The 22,448-nt window shown below is 42.3% G+C and overlaps 2 protein-coding genes across 7 annotated transcripts; one reads left to right on the top strand and one right to left on the bottom strand.

Annotated features, from left to right (window-relative positions):
• The first annotated feature begins 339 nt into the window (after positions 1-339).
• On the top strand, positions 340-3,112 carry LOC127013060 (tubulin beta-1 chain). 6 transcript variants are annotated; one of them, XM_050891646.1, is made up of 5 exons: positions 340-427; positions 1,131-1,239; positions 1,508-1,618; positions 1,838-2,097; positions 2,134-3,112. In XM_050891646.1, the coding sequence occupies exons 1-5, from the start codon at positions 371-373 to the stop codon at positions 2,896-2,898; spliced, it is 1,302 nt and encodes a 433-aa protein (XP_050747603.1). In that variant the 5' UTR covers positions 340-370; the 3' UTR covers positions 2,899-3,112. The 6 variants fall into 6 exon arrangements, with proteins under 6 accessions (XP_050747603.1, XP_050747599.1, XP_050747601.1 ...); XM_050891642.1 differs by having other exon boundaries at positions 1,838-3,112; XM_050891644.1 differs by having other exon boundaries at positions 1,131-1,242; positions 1,502-1,618; positions 1,838-3,112.
• BPHL (biphenyl hydrolase like) lies at positions 3,058-22,233 on the bottom strand. The gene is made up of 7 exons (XM_050891649.1): positions 22,122-22,233; positions 18,879-18,982; positions 16,144-16,310; positions 11,174-11,327; positions 8,689-8,820; positions 5,984-6,107; positions 3,058-3,488 (listed from the first exon to the last, which is right to left on the bottom strand). The coding sequence occupies exons 1-7, from the start codon at positions 22,223-22,225 to the stop codon at positions 3,401-3,403; spliced, it is 873 nt and encodes a 290-aa protein (XP_050747606.1). The 5' UTR covers positions 22,226-22,233; the 3' UTR covers positions 3,058-3,400.
• Between the last annotated feature and the right edge of the window lie 215 nt (positions 22,234-22,448).

Genomic DNA, 22,448 nt, shown 5'->3' with positions numbered 1-22,448 from the left:
GGCGAGGTTCTTCCAGCGCCTCAAGCCAGCCGCGCTCTGCCCGCGGAGGGGCCCACAGCCGGACCCGGACCCGGACCCGGACCCGGACCCGGACCCGGACCATGCCGCCCGCCGCCGCCACCGCCGCCCTCCGCCAGACCCGGACCCAGGCGCGGGCCCCGCCACGCCCCCCCGCTGCGGGAGACAATGCCGCAGACACGCCACGCCCGCGCGCGCCCATTGGCTCCGCGCCGTTCCCGCATGACGTCACGGGCGGGGCGGGGCGCGGCGCCCGATTTAAGGGGCGGCGCGGGGCGCGGCCGCTGCAGCGGCGAGTGCGGGAGCGGGCGGAGAAGGCGGCAGCAGTGGGGCAGCGTCGGACACCGGCACCATGCGTGAGATCGTGCACATCCAGGCCGGGCAGTGCGGCAACCAGATCGGCGCCAAGGTACGGGCCGGAGGGCGCGGGGGTGATCCCCGGTGTGGGGAGCTGCGGGCGGCCCCGGTGCGGGGTCCCAGGGTCGCACCCCGCGGGCAGCACGCAGCCCCGGGCCGAAATGAAAAGCGGCCTGGGGCTTGCTGAGGCATCGCGGCTCCTGCTCCCGTGCCCCCTGACTCCGGCGGTCTGAGCTGCCGCGGGGCTGGGCGCTGGCCGGGCTGTGCCCGGGCTCCAGTGCGTCGCTGCCCTGCCTTCCTGCAGGCAGCCGCGGCAACCCCCCTGCTGCCTCGCCCCTCTGCAGCCACGGCGCCGGCTCCCGAGGGAGGGAGCGAGAGGTGTTTCAGTGCCCCGGATAACCTCCTCCCCCGAGGGTGTTGCAGGTGTTGCCATCTTCTTGTAGTGGCTAGAGGCTCTTGAGCCACTGCTAGACAATGGGAGAAGATGAAATTGAGATACCCGGCGATTGTCACCCTTTGGATACAAGCTATAAAAGAATTAACTTGTGTTTAGGTGCTCCAGCTGCCTGTCTGCCCTCTGCTAATTCAGCTGCTGTGGCTGGGGAAACCCTTCTGCACTGACTCACCTTCCTCCTGGGCAGCTGCTCTGCCATGTGAGGGAGTGGTCAGGGCCGTGGCATGCACAGACTGTGCTGGGTGTGATTGGCATGGCCAGCTGTGGTTAATAATTGCCATTTTCCAAAAAATTCTTCCAGTTCTGGGAGGTCATCAGTGATGAGCATGGCATCGACCCCACAGGCAGCTACCACGGGGACAGTGACCTGCAGCTGGAGAGGATCAACGTCTACTACAATGAAGCTGCTGGTAAGTGTGTCTGCTTCCTCAGATGTCCTTAAATAAATGGTGCAGACATGCCAGTTCATTGAGGCTGGAAAAATCCCTGAACAAGGGCTGTCATCTGCCAGTGAGTCCTCTAAGAGAGCTTTGTTCTCAGAATGGCTCTGATAACACGGTAGTCTTGATCGAGGCAGCGTGTCTCTCCAGTGAAATGCAGGGAGGTGGAAGGGAGCACAGCAGGGCTCCTGTCACGCTGGCTGCGGGGCTGTAACGCTGGTGCTGGTTCCTCCCGCAGGTAACAAGTACGTCCCCCGTGCCATCCTGGTGGACCTGGAGCCCGGCACGATGGACTCTGTGCGCTCCGGCCCCTTTGGACAGATCTTCCGGCCCGACAACTTTGTCTTTGGTGAGCGAGTGTGGGATGGAGGAGTCCCAAAGCGGGAGCTCCATGCACAGAAGGGGCTCGGAGCGAGCATGCAAGTGACCGTGGGGGACCTGAATCCCATGAGCACCCCCACGAGGGGGTGGGAGTGAGGGGTGAAGCCCATGGGGCAGGAGGGGTGGCATCACGTCTGTTCCTCCCGAGGGCACTAATGCGGCACCTCGCTTCTGGTCTGCCCTCTAGGTCAGAGCGGGGCCGGCAACAACTGGGCCAAGGGGCACTACACGGAAGGCGCTGAGCTGGTGGACTCTGTCCTGGATGTGGTGAGGAAGGAGTCGGAGAGCTGTGACTGCCTCCAGGGCTTCCAGCTGACCCACTCGTTGGGCGGCGGCACGGGCTCTGGCATGGGCACCCTCCTCATCAGCAAGATCCGGGAGGAGTACCCCGACCGCATCATGAACACCTTCAGCGTCATGCCCTCCCCCAAGGTGTCGGACACGGTGGTGGAGCCCTACAATGCCACCCTCTCTGTGCACCAGCTGGTGGAGAACACGGACGAGACCTACTGCATTGACAACGAGGCCCTGTATGACATTTGCTTCCGCACGCTGAAGCTGACCACTCCCACGTACGGGGACCTCAACCACCTGGTGTCGGCCACCATGAGCGGCGTGACCACCTGCCTTCGCTTCCCCGGCCAGCTGAACGCCGACCTGCGCAAGCTGGCGGTCAACATGGTGCCTTTCCCCCGGCTGCACTTCTTCATGCCGGGCTTCGCCCCTCTCACCAGCCGCGGCAGCCAGCAGTACCGAGCCCTGACGGTGCCCGAGCTGACGCAGCAGATGTTCGACTCCAAGAACATGATGGCCGCCTGCGACCCCCGCCACGGTCGCTACCTGACGGTGGCCGCCATCTTCCGGGGCCGCATGTCCATGAAGGAGGTGGACGAGCAGATGCTCAACGTGCAGAACAAGAACAGCAGCTACTTTGTGGAGTGGATCCCCAACAACGTGAAGACGGCCGTCTGCGACATCCCCCCGCGCGGCCTCAAGATGTCCGCCACCTTCATTGGCAACAGCACGGCTATTCAGGAGCTCTTCAAGAGGATCTCGGAGCAGTTCACGGCCATGTTCCGGCGCAAGGCTTTCTTGCACTGGTACACCGGCGAGGGCATGGATGAAATGGAGTTCACGGAGGCTGAGAGCAACATGAATGACCTGGTCTCCGAATACCAGCAATACCAGGATGCCACTGCTGATGAGCAGGGGGAATTTGAAGAGGAAGGAGAGGAGGATGAGGCTTAAGTCCCCTGGTATCGAAGGAACTTCTGTAAAGCAGGCATGCATACTGAATGACTTTTGATAGTGGTGGTGAAGCATGTTCTCTAGAAACTGTGTACCCAATTATCCTCTCAGCACTTGTAACTTTGACAGATTTCTCAATGTAACAGTTCTGAATCCCAGTTATTACAATGTTTTTGTCCTTTAATGTTAAAAGCACATAAAGGCATGTATTCTAGATCATGTTTTCTGTCTTTCTTAACACCTCTATTGGACAAAGAACAGCTATTTGGCTGGGGTGGCAAGAAGTCAGTTTAAAGACGTGTCAGAAACCTTGCAGCACAGTGATGCGCTCTGATCTACTGAGGCTTATGCATCGTCAAAATGTATGCTTCTCATGCAAATATATTTCATGTTTTTTCTTACAGGACTCAAACCTACCTGTAACTTGAACGAAAATGGAAAGCCAACTAAAATTCCTAAACAAGGCAAGGACAAACACCTCTAATTTGTTTTACAGTTTAAGTCAGTGTAGGAAATCTTCCACTTGTCTGTTGAAGTCCTCTGCAAAACGCAGGTGTAGATTATGCTTTCCTTCTGGCATCAGAAGCAACCTTAAGAGGAAAAAAATCAAACACTGAATACACATTTTATTCTGTGAGCATAGGTAATTAAAATATTTGTTGCTTTTTCCTTGCTCTTGGTTACCCAAGTACAGAACTGAAGTAACTCTTGTTTTAAGTACTGTCCCTATGTATGTGGTTCAGAATGTGAACCACAGCAACAGTTGAAGCAACAAGCATACTACTTGCCCCACTTTGGGGAGTATAAACTAAGCTTAAAACAAATTTTCGTGTCCTAGACCCAGTTTCTAGGAACCTTTCTGGTGGTCTGCAAAGAAGATAAGATTCCGAAACTTGTGAGCAAGATGCGTCTTTGAAAGGTATGTGAAGTACCTGAGCTCTTTTGCCTCTTTCAGAGAGCAGTGGTTGTGCTGGGCAGTGAACACATTGAAGAGATCACCACAGAAACAGATTTCTTGTCACCACCCAAACTTAGTGTTTGAACTTTATCTAATCTTTCTGCAAGAACTCAGTCCAAAACTAACATAATTCATTCATCCATTAAAGTAAAAAGGGAAGTCAGGACTTCTTCAGCTATAACAGAAGCTTAGAAGTAGTATCTGTGAAGAGGGTCAAATCTTTGTAATACTGATATGAGTGTGACAAGCCTAAAATGCTACTTGCCATTGCTTTCCATGTGGGAAAAAACTTTATACATCAGATACGTACTTTTAATGCTTCTTTTCTTTATATGGGGGTGGGAAATTCTTTAAATTATTTTATCCTACCACATACTAAGCAGTTTCAACAGAGCTAAAGTCATCTTGACTGATACTTTGCTATGTTGCCTTTGTCATCTAAGCCCCACTACAGCAAGGGGAGTCTTTCTTCTTTTGGTGGTGACACGTGCTGTTTTGTCTTGGAAAGGAGCAATAGCGTGTGAACACACCCAGCTCTTCTAGCACTTCTGTCTGAATTTTAAGTCTGTGTCTTCAAAGACCAAGCAGCACACAGATGCACAAACCTATAGCACTGTGTATGCTATTGGCTACTGCTGTTAAACCACTGTAATACTATTTAACTCTAGCCATACCATGCAAACACAGAATGATGGCACACTCTTACCATGAGAGAAACAAGCAATGTATCTGCATGACAATCAGCAAAAGCTTTCTGCTTTACTGCTAGATAAAAATCAAGGCAAGAAAAGCTGATGGTAGAAGCATGTGTTACTGAAAATATGCTGAACTTAAGGTTTTCCTTCTGCTTCACAATGGAATATGTCATCTCCAGTGCAACAAGGGAAGAAGGGGACCATGTGCCTAAGTGTTAATTTCTGAGAACACCATTAGTCTGATTTCTTTTCTGATAAATACACATATAGGGGAGCACTTCAGCACGAAGACATGCAAAGAACCGCTTTACATTTTATTGGATAGCAACTTCTAACAGTGTTTCCTCCTCGGCTTGTCTTCCAAAGAGAAGCTATCAGATCCTTGTCTAGTTTTTGTGATGACTTGCCTTAGCATCTGGAGCATTTCAGAGCTCAGTGAAACCTAACAAGATGATAGGTGTTCTGAGCAGTGCATGTGGGAGTAACTAACTAGCAGACATGGAATAAAACACCTGCATGTGATTGTTAGGAAGGTCTCTTGTTCTCATCTTTCCTGTGGCATAATGCATTTCTATGAACAGCGGGGCTGACTTTTGAGATAAATGTATCACTCAATTTTTCACAGATGACACCAATGAAACAGTTCCCTACACTCTGCATTCATAAAAATGGGTTTTGTTCTCCTAATTCTTTTCTCCAGTGTTAATCATCACAGTCTGTTATTAAGTAGTAATAGAACCCTTGAATTTGTGTGCAAATCTGTGAAGAAAATTCAGCTGGTGAAATCCCAGTTTTTTATAGGAAACATTTCTGGAATTTTGAAATGAAGCAGATGGTGTCCCAAGATTTTTCTTGTTTATAAAGTAATATTTCTGAGCACAGTTGTACATTTTTTTTTCTCATTCTGCTTTTCTTAAAAACACGGAAAATTCATGGGACAGTTAGAAAAACAAAATCTTTGAGGTTGTTGTTCACATCAACAAGGCAAAGCAAACATCAGTGTCCTGTGCTTCTCTCTAATAACTGGGAATCTCTCTCCATTCATAGCATCTAAGTTCACTGCTCTACTGAATGGGACAGAAATGAGGTCTCTTGCAGCAAAAGGAATGCAATGGCCATAACAGAAACAGAATAAATGTGCTTGTTTTGATAGCTATTAGGGAGTGGTTCTGTGTGTGAAGTGGAAACAGGAAAAGGATCTTACTTGGTTTCTGTTGGAGGACTTTAGGAAGGAGCTTATTAAATTATTATATTTTTTTATATTGCAAGAAAGGTCCAGCTACACTGTTTGGATTCTAAGTTGCTAGGGAAGTTTAGAATAGCTCTGTAGCAGAGACAGCTTGTCCAAATACTTTTTTTTTTTCCACACTGTGGGTTTGAACTGTTTCATTTCTTCAACAATGGTTTATAAATACTCTGTCATATAACTTACCGAGAGCCTTTGATGTGCTTATGAATGTATTCTGCGTGAGCTTGTGGAACCAAAGGGTCTTTCTCACCATGAATTATAAATGTGGGACATTTAATATCTGGCAGCAACTGTTGGCAGATATTACCTAGGGAGAAAATAAATGAAGGTCACACTTTGTTTTAAAATAGTGTGAAAGACTGAAACTGCTTCTGTAAAGGACTGAACTCTGCTGCGTTCTAGCTATTGCCTCTCCTTGTGGGTAGCGTGCAATTAATCTACAGAACTATGTAATCAGGACTATAATTAACATTTCTTTCTCCAAAATGTTACTTCATTGAAATTTGCTTCATTAATGGATACTAGCACAAATGGATAGAGCAAATGAAGTACTCTGTTCCACATTTCCCCCAGGCTCTCTTTCCTGGCTTCGTTCTTTTCAGCCTTAGTCTTCTGGCCTTCATGCTAATGATACATTTTGTTACATCGGTTATCAGGTTACAAGATTTGCTACTTTTATCAACAAGTTAACTTAGGTTGTACTCATGCCTGTTCCACCTTCCAGACCCTTTGCTGTCTGTAATGAATAACGGTTTAATAGGAATTGTACTAGAACTAAAAGGTTATTCTCCCTGCCCGTCCATCTTACAGAACCTCAAGAATAATTTTGTGCTTACTAGTCTTTAATCTCACTAGAAGTAATTTTAATACCTTTCCTTAAAGACTCTTCTATTTTTTTTCCCCCCTTTCTTTTTTCCTCATCCCTTAGTAACCCAGTTTCCAAACCCTTTGCCTAACTTCCCATGCTCTCACAAGAGAATCTTTGGGCAAAACATACTTGATGAGTTTTATGTTCCATTTATCTTTGAGCTAACTTTGTCCTATTTGTAGTTGTCTCCTTGCAGCTACCAACAGCTGTACAGTTAATGCTCATATACACACACTTTCCTTAGCTCTGAAGTCATATGCTGTTTCACAGAGTTTTTCCAATTGTTTGGTTATTTATATAGTCTTAGTTTGCAGTTCTACTGGTTAAATGTTTTCATTTAGAACATTTCACCCATAGTCCTCAAACACCTGCACAAATGTTGACTGTTTTTCAGGACAAGTAACAAGTAAATTTAGGTTATTTACCTAAGGACATAATTGGCAGTCAAACTACTATTTCCTAGTTTCCAGTCCTTGTTTTGTACTATAACCACTAGATTTTATTTACTCCAAAACCACAGAAGAGCAAGAAGAATCTTGAATTTTGCAGCTTTATGCAACTTAGTTTCATTAAGTGTTGGCACCTTCTAAAAGTTCGTTTCTTATGGCATTTCACACTAAAAGCTGTCCCATTTAGGGTAAATAGTCTATTTCTTAAAAAGAGCTTGAGTTGAATTTTTGACCAACAAAGGCTTTGCTGTCCTCCTTTTATCTCTGACAGGTTTCATTAACCCCTTTTCTTATATTTGCCATATCTGCACCTTTTGTGCAGTGTGTCTTAACTTTAATTCCAAGGAGGCCTGCTTGTAGTCTGTCGCCCTCCCCAAGTGACACCTGGAAATAACCTGCAGTCTGATGGTTGCTCATATTTTTTAGCAAACATTAGGCTTCTCCCAATATCTGACCCAGTCACAGCATCTAGGTAATTCAGCTCCTAGTTAGATGTCTCCAGGTGGCTTCTTTTTCACAGTCACTCCATCTCATAGTGTTTGAGGTGTGTGCAGGCAGTAAAAGGATGACATAGCCAGAGTTTCACCAGCCTGGGCTTTGGACTTAAGAATAAACTACTTTTAAGGAGATGCATTCTAGAAAGAGTAAAATAAAATCAGATCATAATTTGTTACATCACTCTACTGGAAGAAATTCTAGTACCATGTTGCTGATCCCGTGCAAAACTTTATGGAAAAAATACAAAATTAAGGAAAGTTTTCCTTGTAGTACCTGCTGCCTGTTAATGTAGGTCACTTCCTGTCTTTCATTATGAGAGCTACACGAAAATGTGTATAAGAGAATTACAGACTCCTTGTTTTATGTATTATGTATTTCTGCTTTAGGCAAATTAAAAGCAATTTTCCTCTGAATTAAAACAGACCTGCAGGTTATTATTCATGGTATCCTTGTCTGCAAAGGTCTATGTGAGTAATTGCAGAAATCTTCAGAGATAAACATTTAATAATTATATTGTCTAGTTTAACTATTCTTTTTGGATTTTTAAACACCTGAGCTGTGTCAATAGTGTTTTTTAAATGTGTTTTGTTAATTTTGAATTCTCAAAATCTGAACTTCCTTCTTTTTTAACTCGTATGCTACTAGGCTTGAAATAGTGTTTCAGCTCCTGTTTGCAGAAACTGGAATGAACATGCCTCACTTTTGGGATATCTTAACAATATCACCAAGAGGTAATCCTTCGACACTGAGAGAGGAGAGGAGAAAAAAGCTTGAGCAGAATCCCTCCTGTTCAGTCTGCACAAAAGCAATCATTTAATAATGTAGTTTTGTGGTGGAACAAGAGGAGAGACTCATCAGCTAATGCTTCCCATAAATGTGTTTTCCTCCTGTACCTTGCTGGTTCTGTGAACCATCTACAAAGTAATTGCTTTATTCATGAGTGTGAGCCAGACCCAGCTTTTAATGCCATATGCAGAGTCCTTCCTTTACTGGCTGCTAGGAGTACTGTTAGATTTTTATCCAGAACTGTCTGCTACTATAATTGCTTCAGTTTAACATTGTAAAAGCCTTACCACCTGATTTTTCAGCAAAGTGAGATATTCCATCTACCCAAGCCTCACAGGTTTTTGCAAAGTACTTATGTCCATACATCTCTTCCAGTGGTTTCTTGACCTTTTCACTCCATTTTGAAACATCTCGGATGCCTACATAAAATAACACTGAAATATGTTATATCATTTCCAGCAACAAGATATAACCCAGTACTGTCAACACCTAATATGAGTAAGTTTTCAAACCAGACCACAGATGTCTATTTCAAACTTGAAACTGCACTGAATGATTTTAAATAATTCACAGTATGGAAAGGGTATAAAAAAGGTAGTTTTACGATCTCTGCTGGGGTCTTTGAGTTGCAGAAGACTGTCTTGTTGTTATGGTCACAAGGAACAACAGAAAAAAAAAATAATCAAAGGACTCAGTCCTAAAACTTCTGATGTTTCTTTTTGGAGGGCTTGCAGAAGAGGAGCTCAAGGAAGTACCTTATAATATAAAAAGGGGACTGTTTTATAACAGTGTGCCAGAACTGGCAATTCTTTTTTATATCCTTCAGCCTTTTGCTTTGGCTCATGGATGGAAGTTCTTCCATGGCTCCTACCAGTATTCAGAGGAAGGAAGCTCTTACTAAGGCATTCCAGTAGGCTGACATCATGGTACATTTGCCATAGACTTACAGAAAAACAAGCGACTCTACTTAGTAGAGTCCTGTGACTCATGGCAGGCTGGCTAAAGCTGTACAAATAATCTGACATTCTAGTTATTTATTTATCAGATTCACCTATTTTTTTTCCCCTAAAATTTTCAGTACTGCTCACAAACCAGATATCCACAAGGGCGACTTTCACTAAGCTATATTTCAGCTGTACAGCTTTGTATCAATAAAGCCCAACACAATGTTGGCATAGCATAGAACCTGAAAGAGACCTGAAAAGTACTGAATCAACAAACAGCAATATATGTCACTAGCAAAGCTTTTAATTGGTTTCAAATGGGAATTAAGGGAAGAAAGGAGTGAGGTGTTAATTAACAAACAGAACCTGTCCAGCTAAATGAGTAAGGTAGCAGTGACAGAAAGTGTTTTATAACAGCATCTGATTGGAAATGAGTTTGCTCACCGGAGATTAGCTGTTACTGAACAGCTGTTTCCCTTATAGAATCTACTGTTTTATCCTTGCAGCTGGCCTTAATTTAAAAAGGGGGGGAAGCCAATTTTGAAAGGACATAGATACCAAATAAACACCTTTCTCTCCTACCAAACCCTCCACTGCAGCTGAGATGCACTGATGGGCCAGTTGTAGAAGGCTTGCGCTGCTACTCTCTGAGCTCCATCACCCAGAGGGAGATGTTGAAAGCACCAGTCCACAAAGACCCCAAAGGTCAGCACTGCTGTGGGCGTTCTGTGTAAAGCAAGACTTCTTTTTTTTTTTTTTACATTTTAGCCTGTTGGCTGATACTAACTGACATGCATTTCATAATTATATAATAAGAACTTCTTACATATAAAAGCATGTAAAGAAATAAAGCAGCACTTTTACAGCGCTAAAAAGCATTTTGCTTACTGAAGTAAAAAAATATACTACTACTACTACTACCAATGAAAGTGCTTTACTATAGGTGAGGTAAGCACACATGTGCAACACATACACTTGTAATTTAGCTGAAGCAAGACAGTCAGATTTCACAGCTGGTATAAATCAAACTCCAATCACTTAAATGAAGCTATACTGGATTATGTTTGCTGAGAGCCTGTGTGGTTAACTCTTTTAATTTCTAATTTCAACAGGAAATAAGGTCTCTTTATGAGTTCACTAGCAGTTTTTGCTATTTTCCTTTAAAGTGACAAATGGCCAGATTCCATTTCATGTGAGTGGAATAAGGATCAGAAAACCCATGTTTCTTTACTTTGCAAAGGTTTTGTAACCACAGTAATTAACTTTAAAGGAATGCAAATTAGAAAGGCATCCTGGGACATTTACTTGAATGATTCATTTGCTTCCTGAATGCAAATGGTAAGTTATGAGCTTGTTTTCTTACTGTCTATGTATTATATAGGCCCTAGAGGCAAAATTTGTTACATGCTAGCCCAGTGATTTTTCTGTGGACCTTGTCTAAAGGTTGTGCAAGATGTGAGAAAGGAAATCAAGCCTGGGATCAGTAGTATTATTTGCAGTTTATTTTCAGGAACTTGTTACAGCAACAAAAAATTTACTTTCTGAAAACTACTGATAAGCTATTATAAGTTATGCTTTTCAGCAGCTGTTGGTAAGGACTTTTTAAAAATTCCATTATATTACTCCTGGAGTAATTGTTAGGGAGCTTCTCACTATGACTTTAATCTATCTCTATAGTTAGCAACTTGATGAATTTTGTGTCCTGTTCCTTTAGGGGTTTTTTGTGTCCTCAACTCTGTCTCCACTTAGCTGTTACATGACTAAGATCCTTAGGCCAAGAAGAAATGAAAATAATTCTTTTAGGATACGATATTCAGTTTGTACATACCATTATAAATTCTCACATCCTCTTGAGTAACGCTGGCGTTTGCTCCCCAGACAACCAACTTGTGGATAAGAGTTGGATACTTTGCGGCTGCAATGAGTGCTGTAATTCCACCATCACTCCACCCCAGCAAAGAGAACTTCTTAAATTTCAGTGCCTTGATTTGTACAAGAAAGTTATATGCAAACCATCAGCTGGTTTTACAAGCAAATATCAAGTATTTCTTGAAAACTAACAGAACAGATTTAGACACAACACTACATAATTGAACTATAGTTAGCTTTCATAATTAGAAAATGTAATTTTACTGCTATACGTAAAAATACTTAAGAAAAGGTCAAATATTTCAAAAACAAGACATTATACCTGCCATTCCAATTTTCTACAACTATTTAATGAAACAGGCAGTAGCCATATTAGATTCTTGCTACATTTAAAAAAGCCCTCTTGAAATTAAGAAATATTTATTTACAACAGAGAGGAAAGACCTTTTCAGAGAGCCTAATCATATCAAGAATCTGTGGATTCTCTTGGTATAAAGTTGGCAAAGACTATCACAGTGTGGGATGGTAGGTAATCCAAGTCCAAGATGAACTTAAGAAAAAGAAAAGTTTAAGACTTGAAAAATGGAACCCAGTGACCTAATTTACTGATGCTAGCTGATCTAAAAAAAAAAAAAAATCTGCTCTGTAACAACCAAAAAATGCTTAAAGTATTTGCTACAGGATTGTATCAAATTTTAGTGCCTAATTGACATTTTCTGAAGCTTTTAAGTATACATTTTAAATGTTACTTCATGGTGAATTGCAATTCAAAACATTAATAATGGAATTCCTCCTTCTCGTAAAGGAAGGCTCAGGGCAAAAAAATATGACAACCGAGACCTTAATTCATTCTGACTTGTACAATGCTTTCCACTAGAATTTGAAACTCTTGTTTCCTCATATACCACAACCTGGTAAGGGGTACTGGCAGAGACAGGAGAGAGGATTTTGTATGTGTGATGTTCAGTGGGCAAAGGGTGGGGAAGGTAAAGGCACTCAGAGGCAAATGCATCTGAAGGTTGTACAGGGATGAGATTCAATGGTTAAGCAGTATTTGCAGTTTTGCATGTAGAAGCCTCAGTTTGTGAACTTTTTCGCAAACAAACATAAAGGTTTCAAAGGGGTTTTTTTTGCTTTGGTGGGGTTTTTTTTCAGAAATTACAGCCTTTTAGATGTGATTAACGAAGATATTGTACTTTTGGAGGAAAGAGAGCAAGTTAGTTGAATGAGTTGTTTTGGTGCTTGGTTGGAAGTGGTGCTTTCGTTGTTGGAAGTCCAGGCCTGCTTTCTTTGGACAGAAGAAAGCAAAAATGCAGGCAATGAGAGAAAGAGCTACACAGAGAGAAAAAGCAGTTTCTAGTCTGCTTGTAAACTCGATGCTTACGTGAGGCATAACTTTATCAGTCAACTTGATACCTAGCAAACTTCTATCACTATAAGGCTTTTCTGGTTCTGGCTTCTTCCTTGGTATTGGGCTCACTGTAGTGTTGCTCAATGTTAGATTTCACTCTGCTAAGCTATAATTACTAAACAGAAAAGAAATAAGGTAGGGGAAAGAAAAGGACATGTAAAGTAAGAGCTGACAGCAAGAAAAGAGAACTTTGAATTTTAGCAGCTGATCACAAGTTGGCCCTGGCCTGCTGAAAAAGTAGTTATCTGTGACCAACTTCCAGTGTTGTGCTGCTGAAGGGTTACTGGTGTCTTGGCAAGTTTCAGGAGTTGGCAGCAGTGCTTGTAAAGCTTAAGTTTTTGCTGTTGCTGTTCCCCTACCTCCAATAGCAAATTGCGGATCTTAAAGTCGGCTGATGGGTGGAATAGCTGATTAAAATTTTTGTTCTTCTCATGCCAGGTTATATGCCAGCGCTTCAACTGAGATCTATTTGCCTCCAGTATTTCTGTTGTTTACTAGCCATTATCTTGATGCATTCTTTGGGTTGTCTCAGGATGCCTTTCCAGCAGGAGGAATTTAATTTATCCTTTGCAGCCTTCCAAAAAACAATATGATGTAACAGGTGTGTTGGATATGGTATGCATGTTTGCTTGCTTTAATCTTGAACTACTTATAGTACGGGCCTCTAGCTAACATTGGCAATAACCTGAGAGCTGGTTGCACAGCTCATTTCTGTGGGTGATTTTGTGCTGGCTTTACCCTGTAAGTGGGGAAAAAAAGGCCAAGTGCAAGGTCCTGCACATGGGTCGGGGCAATCCCAAGCACAAATACAGGCTGGGCGATGAGTGGACTGAAAGCAGCCCTGCAGAGAAGGATTTGGGGGTATTAGTGGATGAAAAACCGAATATGAGCCAGCAATGTGCACTCGCAGCCCAGAAAGCCAATTGCATCCTGGGCTGCATCAAAAGAAGCGTGGCCAGCAGGTCGAGGGAGGTGATTCTCCCCCTCTACTCTGCTCTCGTGAGACCCCACCTGGAGTACTGCATTCAGCTCTGGGGCCCCCAACATAAGAAGGACATGGATCTGTTGGAGCGAGCCAGAGGAGGGCCACGAAGATGATCAGAGGGCTGAAGCACCTCTCCTATGAAGACAGGCTGAGAGAGTTGGGGTTGTTCAGCCTGGAGAAGAGAAGGCTCCAAGGAGACCTAATAGCGGCCTTCCAGTACCTAAAGGGGGCTGACAAGAAAGCCAGAGAGGGACTTTTTATAAGGGCAGGCAGTGATAGGACAAGGGGTAATGGCTTTAAACTGAAAGAGGGTAGATTTAGATTAGATGTAAGGAAGAAATTCGCCACTGTGAGGGTGGTGAGGCACTGGAACAGGTTGCCCAGAGAGGCTGTGGATGCCCCCTCCCTGGAAGTGTTCAAGGCCAGGTTGGATGGGGCTTTGAGCAACCTGGTCTAGTGGCAGGTGTCCCTGCCCATGGCAGGGGGGTTGGAACTAGATGATCTTTAAGGTCCCTTCCAACCCAAACCATTCTATGATTCTAAAATCTCTTCTGAAATCCTCCATCCAGGCCTACATGAAATGTAATCAAACGATCACATATGCTGTGACAGAAGTAATTCACAACAGTGAGTTGCACTACAACAGCACTCTGCACTGTATGCTTTCATTGGATCACAGGGAGTATATCACAAGTAAGGGCTGCAGTTGATCTACAAAAACTTGGAGAAGCCCAAGCTCATCCTTTTGCTAGGACAGTAGCTCTGAAGAGTAAGAACCTCTTAAATATCAACGCTAATTATTTCCATAATGATTGTTTCAATGCTATTGGCCTTTGCTAGCATTAGACATTGGAATGGAGTGCACCACAGTGGACTTATTTGCATTACACTCCTTTTATTTCAAGCAAACTCCTTCATAGAACACATACGGTGATATAGAGCAGAGTCATCTGCATCAAGGTGCTAAATACTCTGCAGAATTTCAGCTTTTGTTATCTCACAGAAACCTTGCAGCACTCGCAGCTCCAGCAGAGACACCAGAATCTGAAGGGACCTAGAATAAAGGTTCTGAAGGCTCACCTATACAGATGGGTTTTTTTCGCCAAGTGTAGGCCAGATGATGTATGTAAACCATACATCATTATAAAGCCCTCTGCAGGAGTTATGACTTTGTTTTATTCTGGAAATCCTAGTTGGGATGATTCCTTGGGATTTGTGTTATCCTTTATGTTATGCTAAAATAGAAGCAAGTTACCCATGCTTGGGAAGATCTTAATAATTTGTTATTATATGCTTGTATCGATAAACGTCTTCAAAAAACCAGGATGCTATGTCTCATTTGTTTTGGCAGCTTTAGATTGGTAGGCTGCTGTCCTGTTTGACTGGAAGCCACATGGTTACATACTCTTTGGGGACAGTTCTGTTTTCTATTTTGCATTTATTAGTATTTGAACAGAGGCAGGAAAGGGGGTTACAGCCATTTGGACTGAAAGTTTGTCACCTATCCATGCCAGCATCTTTATCTTCTTTGTTAGTGTAGCAGAAGAAATTGGTGATTTATGGTGCAGAGAGATTGCTTTTATGGTTAGAGGGCAACACTGTGTCTTAATCGTGATTCTGCTGTCAGACTTGTTTTGTTTTGTTACACAGAATACTCCAGGAAGGCTGCATTTCCAGTTTCAGATGGGTTTACTGCAAGGTTACTGCTTATTACAGAAATACAGTTGGATTGACTGTCTGAATCTTGTCTCATATTTTTGGAATTTTAATGCTCTGCCAAATTTCTTAACATGGCCAAAGAGACTGTATAGCTTAATATAACAAAGCCAAAATACTAGTTAAAACTAAACCAGAAAATAGTGTTAGCACTTATAGGACGGAATAAAAGAGGAACACAGAAACAGAGATCTGAAATAAAAATTCTGCAAGGTGGAGAAGTAATAACAGCTTTAGGTCATATTCTTTATAATCACAATAGCTGTATAAGTTATTAAGATCTGGTATGATCACAAGAACCCTTCAATTTCCCACAACAATTATTTCAGTAATATGCTGTAAAATGCAAAGCGTCAAATTAATTTTTAGAACCAAATGTTTCTTAAAATGGGCTGCTCAAGGCAAAATGCCAAGATTCTATTAGCTAGAAAATTTTCTAAGAGCCTTTCACTACTGTAATCCCTTCAGTTAAACCACTTAGCATAGACTTTTTTTTTTATATACACACTTCAGGTAAACTTACATGGTTCTTGGCTGCAAACCTCTTAGGGTAGGGTCTTGGAATAAAAACATATTGCTTTATAATTAATTCGCACTGCTGAACCTCTACATAATTGCAGAAGAGGTGGAAGAAGAAAATATTTTCCAGAATCGCGTGCATCTTCTCAGTTTTAAGCCTTCATTTGTATGCTCTTTTGCATAACTTGCTGTGTGCTGGAACCAACCTGCTTGACAGGTTCTTCATTCTCAAAACGTAAGGAAAACAGCTTTTATATATATATATATAAAAAATAATAAAATCTCAGAATAGATTTACCTGCATAAGATCCACAGCATCTTTTGCATCCCTCTCAAAGAAATCTGGAGGAAAGTCTCGAGATGGAGGGATGGACTGTCCATATCCCCGAGGATCCCAAGCAACAATTGTGAAAAGTTGCTTATTCATTGACTTAAGCTGTGGTCCAAAATCGGTTTGACCACTCCCTGAAACGTCATCATTTTTCAATTATAGTAACCACCATAATACATACATAGTATACATACTCTAAATGGAAACCTGGGGAAACTTTAGAATCTTAATTCTAAATAAGAGATTATCCATCAACTGAAGTACACTTTATCTCTAATTGTAGCTAACCATTGCAACTCTCAGACAGGAAGTACCACAATAAAAATCTTTAGAACTATCTGCAATACGCTCAGAGCAAACCATTTCTGGTTGGTATGTAAGCTTACCAAAAACTGTGCTCTACACAGATGCTTTGATACAGAATCTTAAACTGAGTTACCTGGGTAGGGATTTATCTTTAACAGATTTAAAGCACTGGCATGGTCATTGATGTTTATCTGGACAGCACAGGTGAAACTGAGAGGGGACGAACATACTGACTCTAGCTACAAATTTGTAGGTGAAAAGCACTGTGTGAGACAGTTATTCTTATTCGATAAAACACTTCTGTGAGAATATTGGTGCTTAAAGCCGAGCTTTAAGTACTTCGTTGCCTGAGGAGACAGTGGTGACACAAAAGCATGTAACTTTTGATTTTTCTAGTATGTATGTTTCCAAAATAAGCCAAATACAGCCATTTTTCTGATGCAGAACAGTTTCTTTTATTGATGGCTCAGACCTTCAAAGGATTAAAAAATTAAGTACTCCAGTCTGTTGCACTAAGCTATCTATGAACATTAGCATGAAGGTAAGACTGCAATTTATTTCTTATTTGCATTATGGTCATGTGGTAAAAGTATCACATACTACTTGACTAAAACCTGTTCAGATCTAATATATTCAAATGATGTAAATCAAATATCAAATTGGCTATCCATCGTTATATTAAAAAGGCCGTTTAAGGGCATTTAAGATTTTTTTTCTGTTTACTTGGAGAAATAGGTCCTCAGATACCTCCTCCTATACCATCAACTGGTCTAAATGATAAAAGAGGCTATAAATAGCATGCCACGATGAGCTGAGTACAGCCTGACATGATCTCTTCTCTCTTGCAACACCAATTAATAGCTAGAGTCAGAAGAAAAATATCAAGTTGTTTGAAAAATACCAAGGCAACCTGATTAATATTAATCATGTTCTTATATAGGCTTTGTATGGACCTCTGCACTATCATGCACATGCTTGTTATATTATATTTTTTGTAACTTAAAAAAAATCCACAAGGCTGAAAGCATATCTGAATGCTGTGTTTTCTCAGTACTTTTCTAATTAGAAAGAGAAACATCATTTCTGTTTTAATGTAGTTTACAAATAGTCTAGAGATTAATTAATTCTATTGAGCTAAAAGCACTTATCTGGTTGCCACAACACACTTACTAGTCTCTTAATGCTGTAAGTAGTATACAATAACATTGAAAACTTAGTATCAGTACAAAGGGAAGAAGTATGTGACAGTCAGAATGTAAAGCTCACCCCCACATTACCCAAAAATATTAAACCATAAACTTAATAATGGTAAAGATACTACACCTAACTATTACTGTTTGTGATAATGCTAAGTGAACAATAGCAATGTACACCTAATAATAATAATATTACTCACAACTGAAGAAATACGTTATTTCTATTTAAAGAGTTAGCATTGGCAACAAGATTACTAGTTTAAAAAGCTGTTTAAAATGAATAGATTAAAACATATGACTACTAAAGCACCCCTAGCATTAACTTTTTTCCACCCTCCCCTTGAGAATTCTTTGAAAGAAAGAACCACTTCACGAAGACTTGAAAAATGTTGCTGCCAAGAAGAACAAATGTTTCCTGCTCTTCAGTTCTTGACATTCTATCATCTTGATCCAGCAATTCAGTTAAGCATGAGCCCAAATCTAGCACAGCAATGGTCCTACTGACAGCCTGCCATGAACTGCTAGTAAGTCTGGTTCTTTAGAATTGCAAGAACCCAGGAAAAAAAGCCTGCGTTAATTTTAAAAGGTCGTTATCAAAAGCAGTGGTCTTGATGGACAGATACCACTTAGCTAGCAGAACCTGTTGTCCATCTCAAAAAGCCACTGAGAATCTTAATGATGTTGCCCTGAATAACCAAAACATGAAAATACATTTTTAAGCAAAAAGCAAGTCTCAACTGTGCCTTTTTCACTATGATAATAAACTGCAAGTGCTGCATTATGTCTATTAATTCAATTGGAATGCACCTAGTTTCTAAAAAGGAATGCGTAATTCAGTCTGTGTAACAAATACAGCTGACCTGATTTTTTTCCCCTCTCTGTTATTTTGCACCTTGTGTAGCTATTTGCCACCTGTGCTGGACACCCCTTTTGCACAGTTAAATCCAAAAGTGCGAGTGACTATTACACAAGTCAAGACATTGTATAAAATGTGCCTGGTGAGATAAATGAAATCTTTAAAAACTGTTAACTGATTGCAATAACTCTGCCTTTTCCTATCTGTTGTATGTGTAGCAATTTTTTTAATGACAATGCTCCACAATTAGGTATTGAACATACTACAAAATAGTTTTGTGCATTCTAGCTTGAGACCGGCGAAAGAGGTGGTTGCTCTACAAAGATAAGACAAAATCTCCAGACCTAGCATTCCGGGAAGCAGAAGAACTGCATGGCTTCCTTCTCCTGTCTGCTGATAATGCAGGTGGACTCCATTCACTTGGATTTTGGCAGATGTTATTGAAGTACTAGGGTTGGGGGAAGGGGAGAGAAAAAGGGAAACATTCAGACAGTTAATTCTTATTACTACATGGTTGTTCAAGGAATATAGAATAATTACTTTTTCTAGATTTTAATGACAATACAGTGAGATTTAAATGGGCCACTTGCCTTTCATGGATGCACAGAAGACTAAATAAAAAACTTGTCAGGAGCAGAGAAGTATTCAGTTGTGACCACTATGTAGCATTTGTACTTAGGTTTCGCAAATGTAGTTAAATGGCTTAAGTTAAAGGGGAGACAAAAAAAGCCTTGACTGTGCAACAAGGGGAATATAAAAGCAGCTTTACATGGCTACAGAAATGTATTGAAAGAAATATATTAGAGGAGAAACCTCATCCTGTCACAGCGTAACTTTTGAAACGGCTGGTGTTCACCTTGTGATTACTAACCTGAGCCTCTCCATCTGCCAAGGAAACCACACTCTATTGTTACAGTTCCCCATGAACCAGAGGGTCTACAATGAAAACCACCTTGCACTGAGATGAGAGTGGAGAAGAGTGTGATGATAACATATCTGTCAGTGTAATCTCAGCAGGAGATAATGCTTAACTGGAAAATAGCACATGACCAAAAAAATCCACTGACTAAAGAAGTATCACAGAAACCAACTGCATAGGCCACCTCTCAACCCTGACCCTTAAACCTCTACGTTAACCTTCAGTACAAAGCAAGACATGTAAATGCAAACAGGTAACCTGAGATACTGTGTCTAGATACAAACACCTAGCGAGAAAGCAGAAGTAGCATAGATTGAAGGTATCTTCTTAACAGTATAAACCATTGCATCTGTTCTCCCAAGCAAATTTGTGCCTTAATGGTTACAAGACATCTTTTCAACAACCTAACTCATTTTATTTAAAGGTAATAATATGATAAAAATTTTGCCATTTGGTTACCTAATAGTTAACCCTCATTCCCTGTGCTTCTCAGTTTACCTAGATTAAATATTCTTGCCCTATGAATTCAATCAATGTGAATTTCACACGCATACAGAAATACTGTTTTCCAGTCTTATATGTAACAATAATCTCTATTCCATGATATGCACTGTGCAACTTATTAAAAATTCAATTTTAACATATAAATTCTGAACTACTTACAGCACGTAAGCATAGTGCCACCCACACAGAATTTAAAATGGTGGATTAAAGGTAAAAAATCCCACAAACTTAACCCTTCTCATAAGGAAAATGAACAATAGCTTGCAACCTCAGGTTCCCAAAATGTAAGCGGCAGTTAAACCACAGAACCTGTTCAACACAAAGCCGTTTGGATTTCACATAAAATCTTGGTCTACATGACCAATCACACCATATGCCTAAATACAAGCTGTGACTGTGCAGAATAGGATCAGCTCTTTCTGCCTGTGCAGATCCAGTTTGAGAACTGGAGTGCAAATGCAGATCTCTGGCAAGAATACAGCTCAAAGAAACTCATTGTGTCATTATAACTTCAGTGAGTTCTGCTGAATTGTTATGCAAATGTGATTTAAGTGATTAGTTTGACTGTAACCTTAAACCTCCTTTAAGTCCATATATCACACCTGATGTGGCTACATACTTCACAACTTGAATTCTGAATGTAGCATTCAGATGGCCTTCTTATCCCCTTTTTGAATATGACTTTTGCTTTTTTCTATTTATAAAAGAAAATGTGGGGGTTTTTTTCTTGATATACCATCTTTTGGTTTGTCATTCATTTCAACAGGTTATTTTATCATAGTTCTCACCACAGCAAATGAGCACCTTGCTCTTATTAAATTTTATAGAAATATGTGAATTTTTCTTGCTTCTGCTTAATAATTGCCAAAAACATTTCCAGTTCCTAACAAAACAGAAATAATCACCATCTTGTTACCTCTTTTTAAAAAAGGTTACCAACATGTAGTTTTAGTAGACAAGGGATGTATATTCTGATTTCCCGATTCAGATGCTAGATTTTTTTTTACACAGTTCTACGTGTTTTAGGATTAATTATTAACATCAGGGCCTTGAGAATTTTGCTAAGTTTGTGATGCTTTTCAATTCTTAGACTGTGCCTTAGTGTAAAGTCCAATGAAATCCGGGAGTTTCACAAAGAGAGTATTTTCAATACTTTCTGGACTAAGAACAAATGAGTTGGTTTTTCTTATGTGCTGAGAAAATGTACTGGAACTAGCTACACCTAAGGCAGATTTGGTCTTCCTTACACCAAGTTTCTGTGAGTCTGAAATCACTTCAGCATGCTTGTTAGCATGCTGACTTCACTTCTGTCAAGTTTTCCTAAAGACTGCATTTTCCATTGGTTGGCATAATCAGAAACAATGTTAAAACAAAACAAAAAAACCCACTATTTTGTAACTGAATTAGTAATGTTAAGGTTTATAGCTCTTTGAGAAACATTAGATACATACTGCCTGCGTTTACCAAGACAGTGCAGATGCAGAGTAGGCAGGTCTGTGCTGTGCCTTGCTGGAAGCCACACTTCACCTCATACTCCGTAGGAGTGCAGCTTAATCTGGGAACTACCTTTCCGTTCCAGCTGTGCAACCTAGTCTTTATCTGTGCGGGGGGGGGGGAAGGGGGGCAGGGAATATGATATGATGTCTGTTTTCCTTAATAGGATTTGCAGAATAAGCAGTGTTATATACATTACATATATGTATTCTCTTTGCAGCCTCGGCGACTTCCAGGAAACACCTTATCCGCAGGTGGCAGAGAAGCAGGGCGGTCAGGAGCACGTCCTGCCTTGCAGGGGAAAATGGACTCGCAAGAGGGTAGGGTGACAGAGACTGACGAGAAGGGGCTGCGGAGCCTTGTTTGTGCAGCTCCTTGCAGCACAGGGAAAGCAGCTAACAAAAGGGCTCTTCCCTCCCAAGCGAGACGAATCTCCCCGCCTAACCGCAGAAGCCGCCACCTCAGGGTACTATGGGCGTCCCCACCTTGTCACCTCCCCAAATCTAGTGTACACCCCCTCTGCTAAAACACCTTGTTCACCTCTGCTCCCCCGCACCCCCCCCGGTGACACCCACCCGGCCCTCTCAACTGTCACCTTCCGCAAGCTCCGGGCGGAGGGAAGGGACGAGGGAGCAGGGGAAGGGGGCAAGGAAGCGGCTGTGGTTTTTACCCGTAGGAGGCGGCCGGTCCCCGGGGCGTGAGCGGCGCGGCCCGGGCTGGCGCCTGCTGCAGCAGCAACGCCCGGAGGGCCCGGCCCGTGTTCCGCCGAGCCATTTTGCCCACCGAGGCCTCCCCGGCGGGGCGGGCTGCCGCCCTGCGCCGTCGGCTCCGTGCGGCGCCGGTGCGCGGAGGTCGCGGCCTTGGCGGGGCCGGAGGTGCCCGTCAGCGGGCTGCGCTGGGCGCTACGGTCGCGCCGCTGAGGGGGTTGCCCTGGGACTAGAGGGCAGCCGGCTGGGCACTTTTGCCATCCCCGGGCGCCGGAGCCCGTTCGCCGGCA

The sequence above is a fragment of the Gymnogyps californianus genome, chromosome 2 (assembly GCF_018139145.2).
Source record: "Gymnogyps californianus isolate 813 chromosome 2, ASM1813914v2, whole genome shotgun sequence".
In the NCBI taxonomy this organism is placed as follows: domain Eukaryota; kingdom Metazoa; phylum Chordata; class Aves; order Accipitriformes; family Cathartidae; genus Gymnogyps; species Gymnogyps californianus.
Note: the sequence above shows the minus strand (reverse complement) of the source record. Positions and strands in the feature narration are given on the sequence as shown.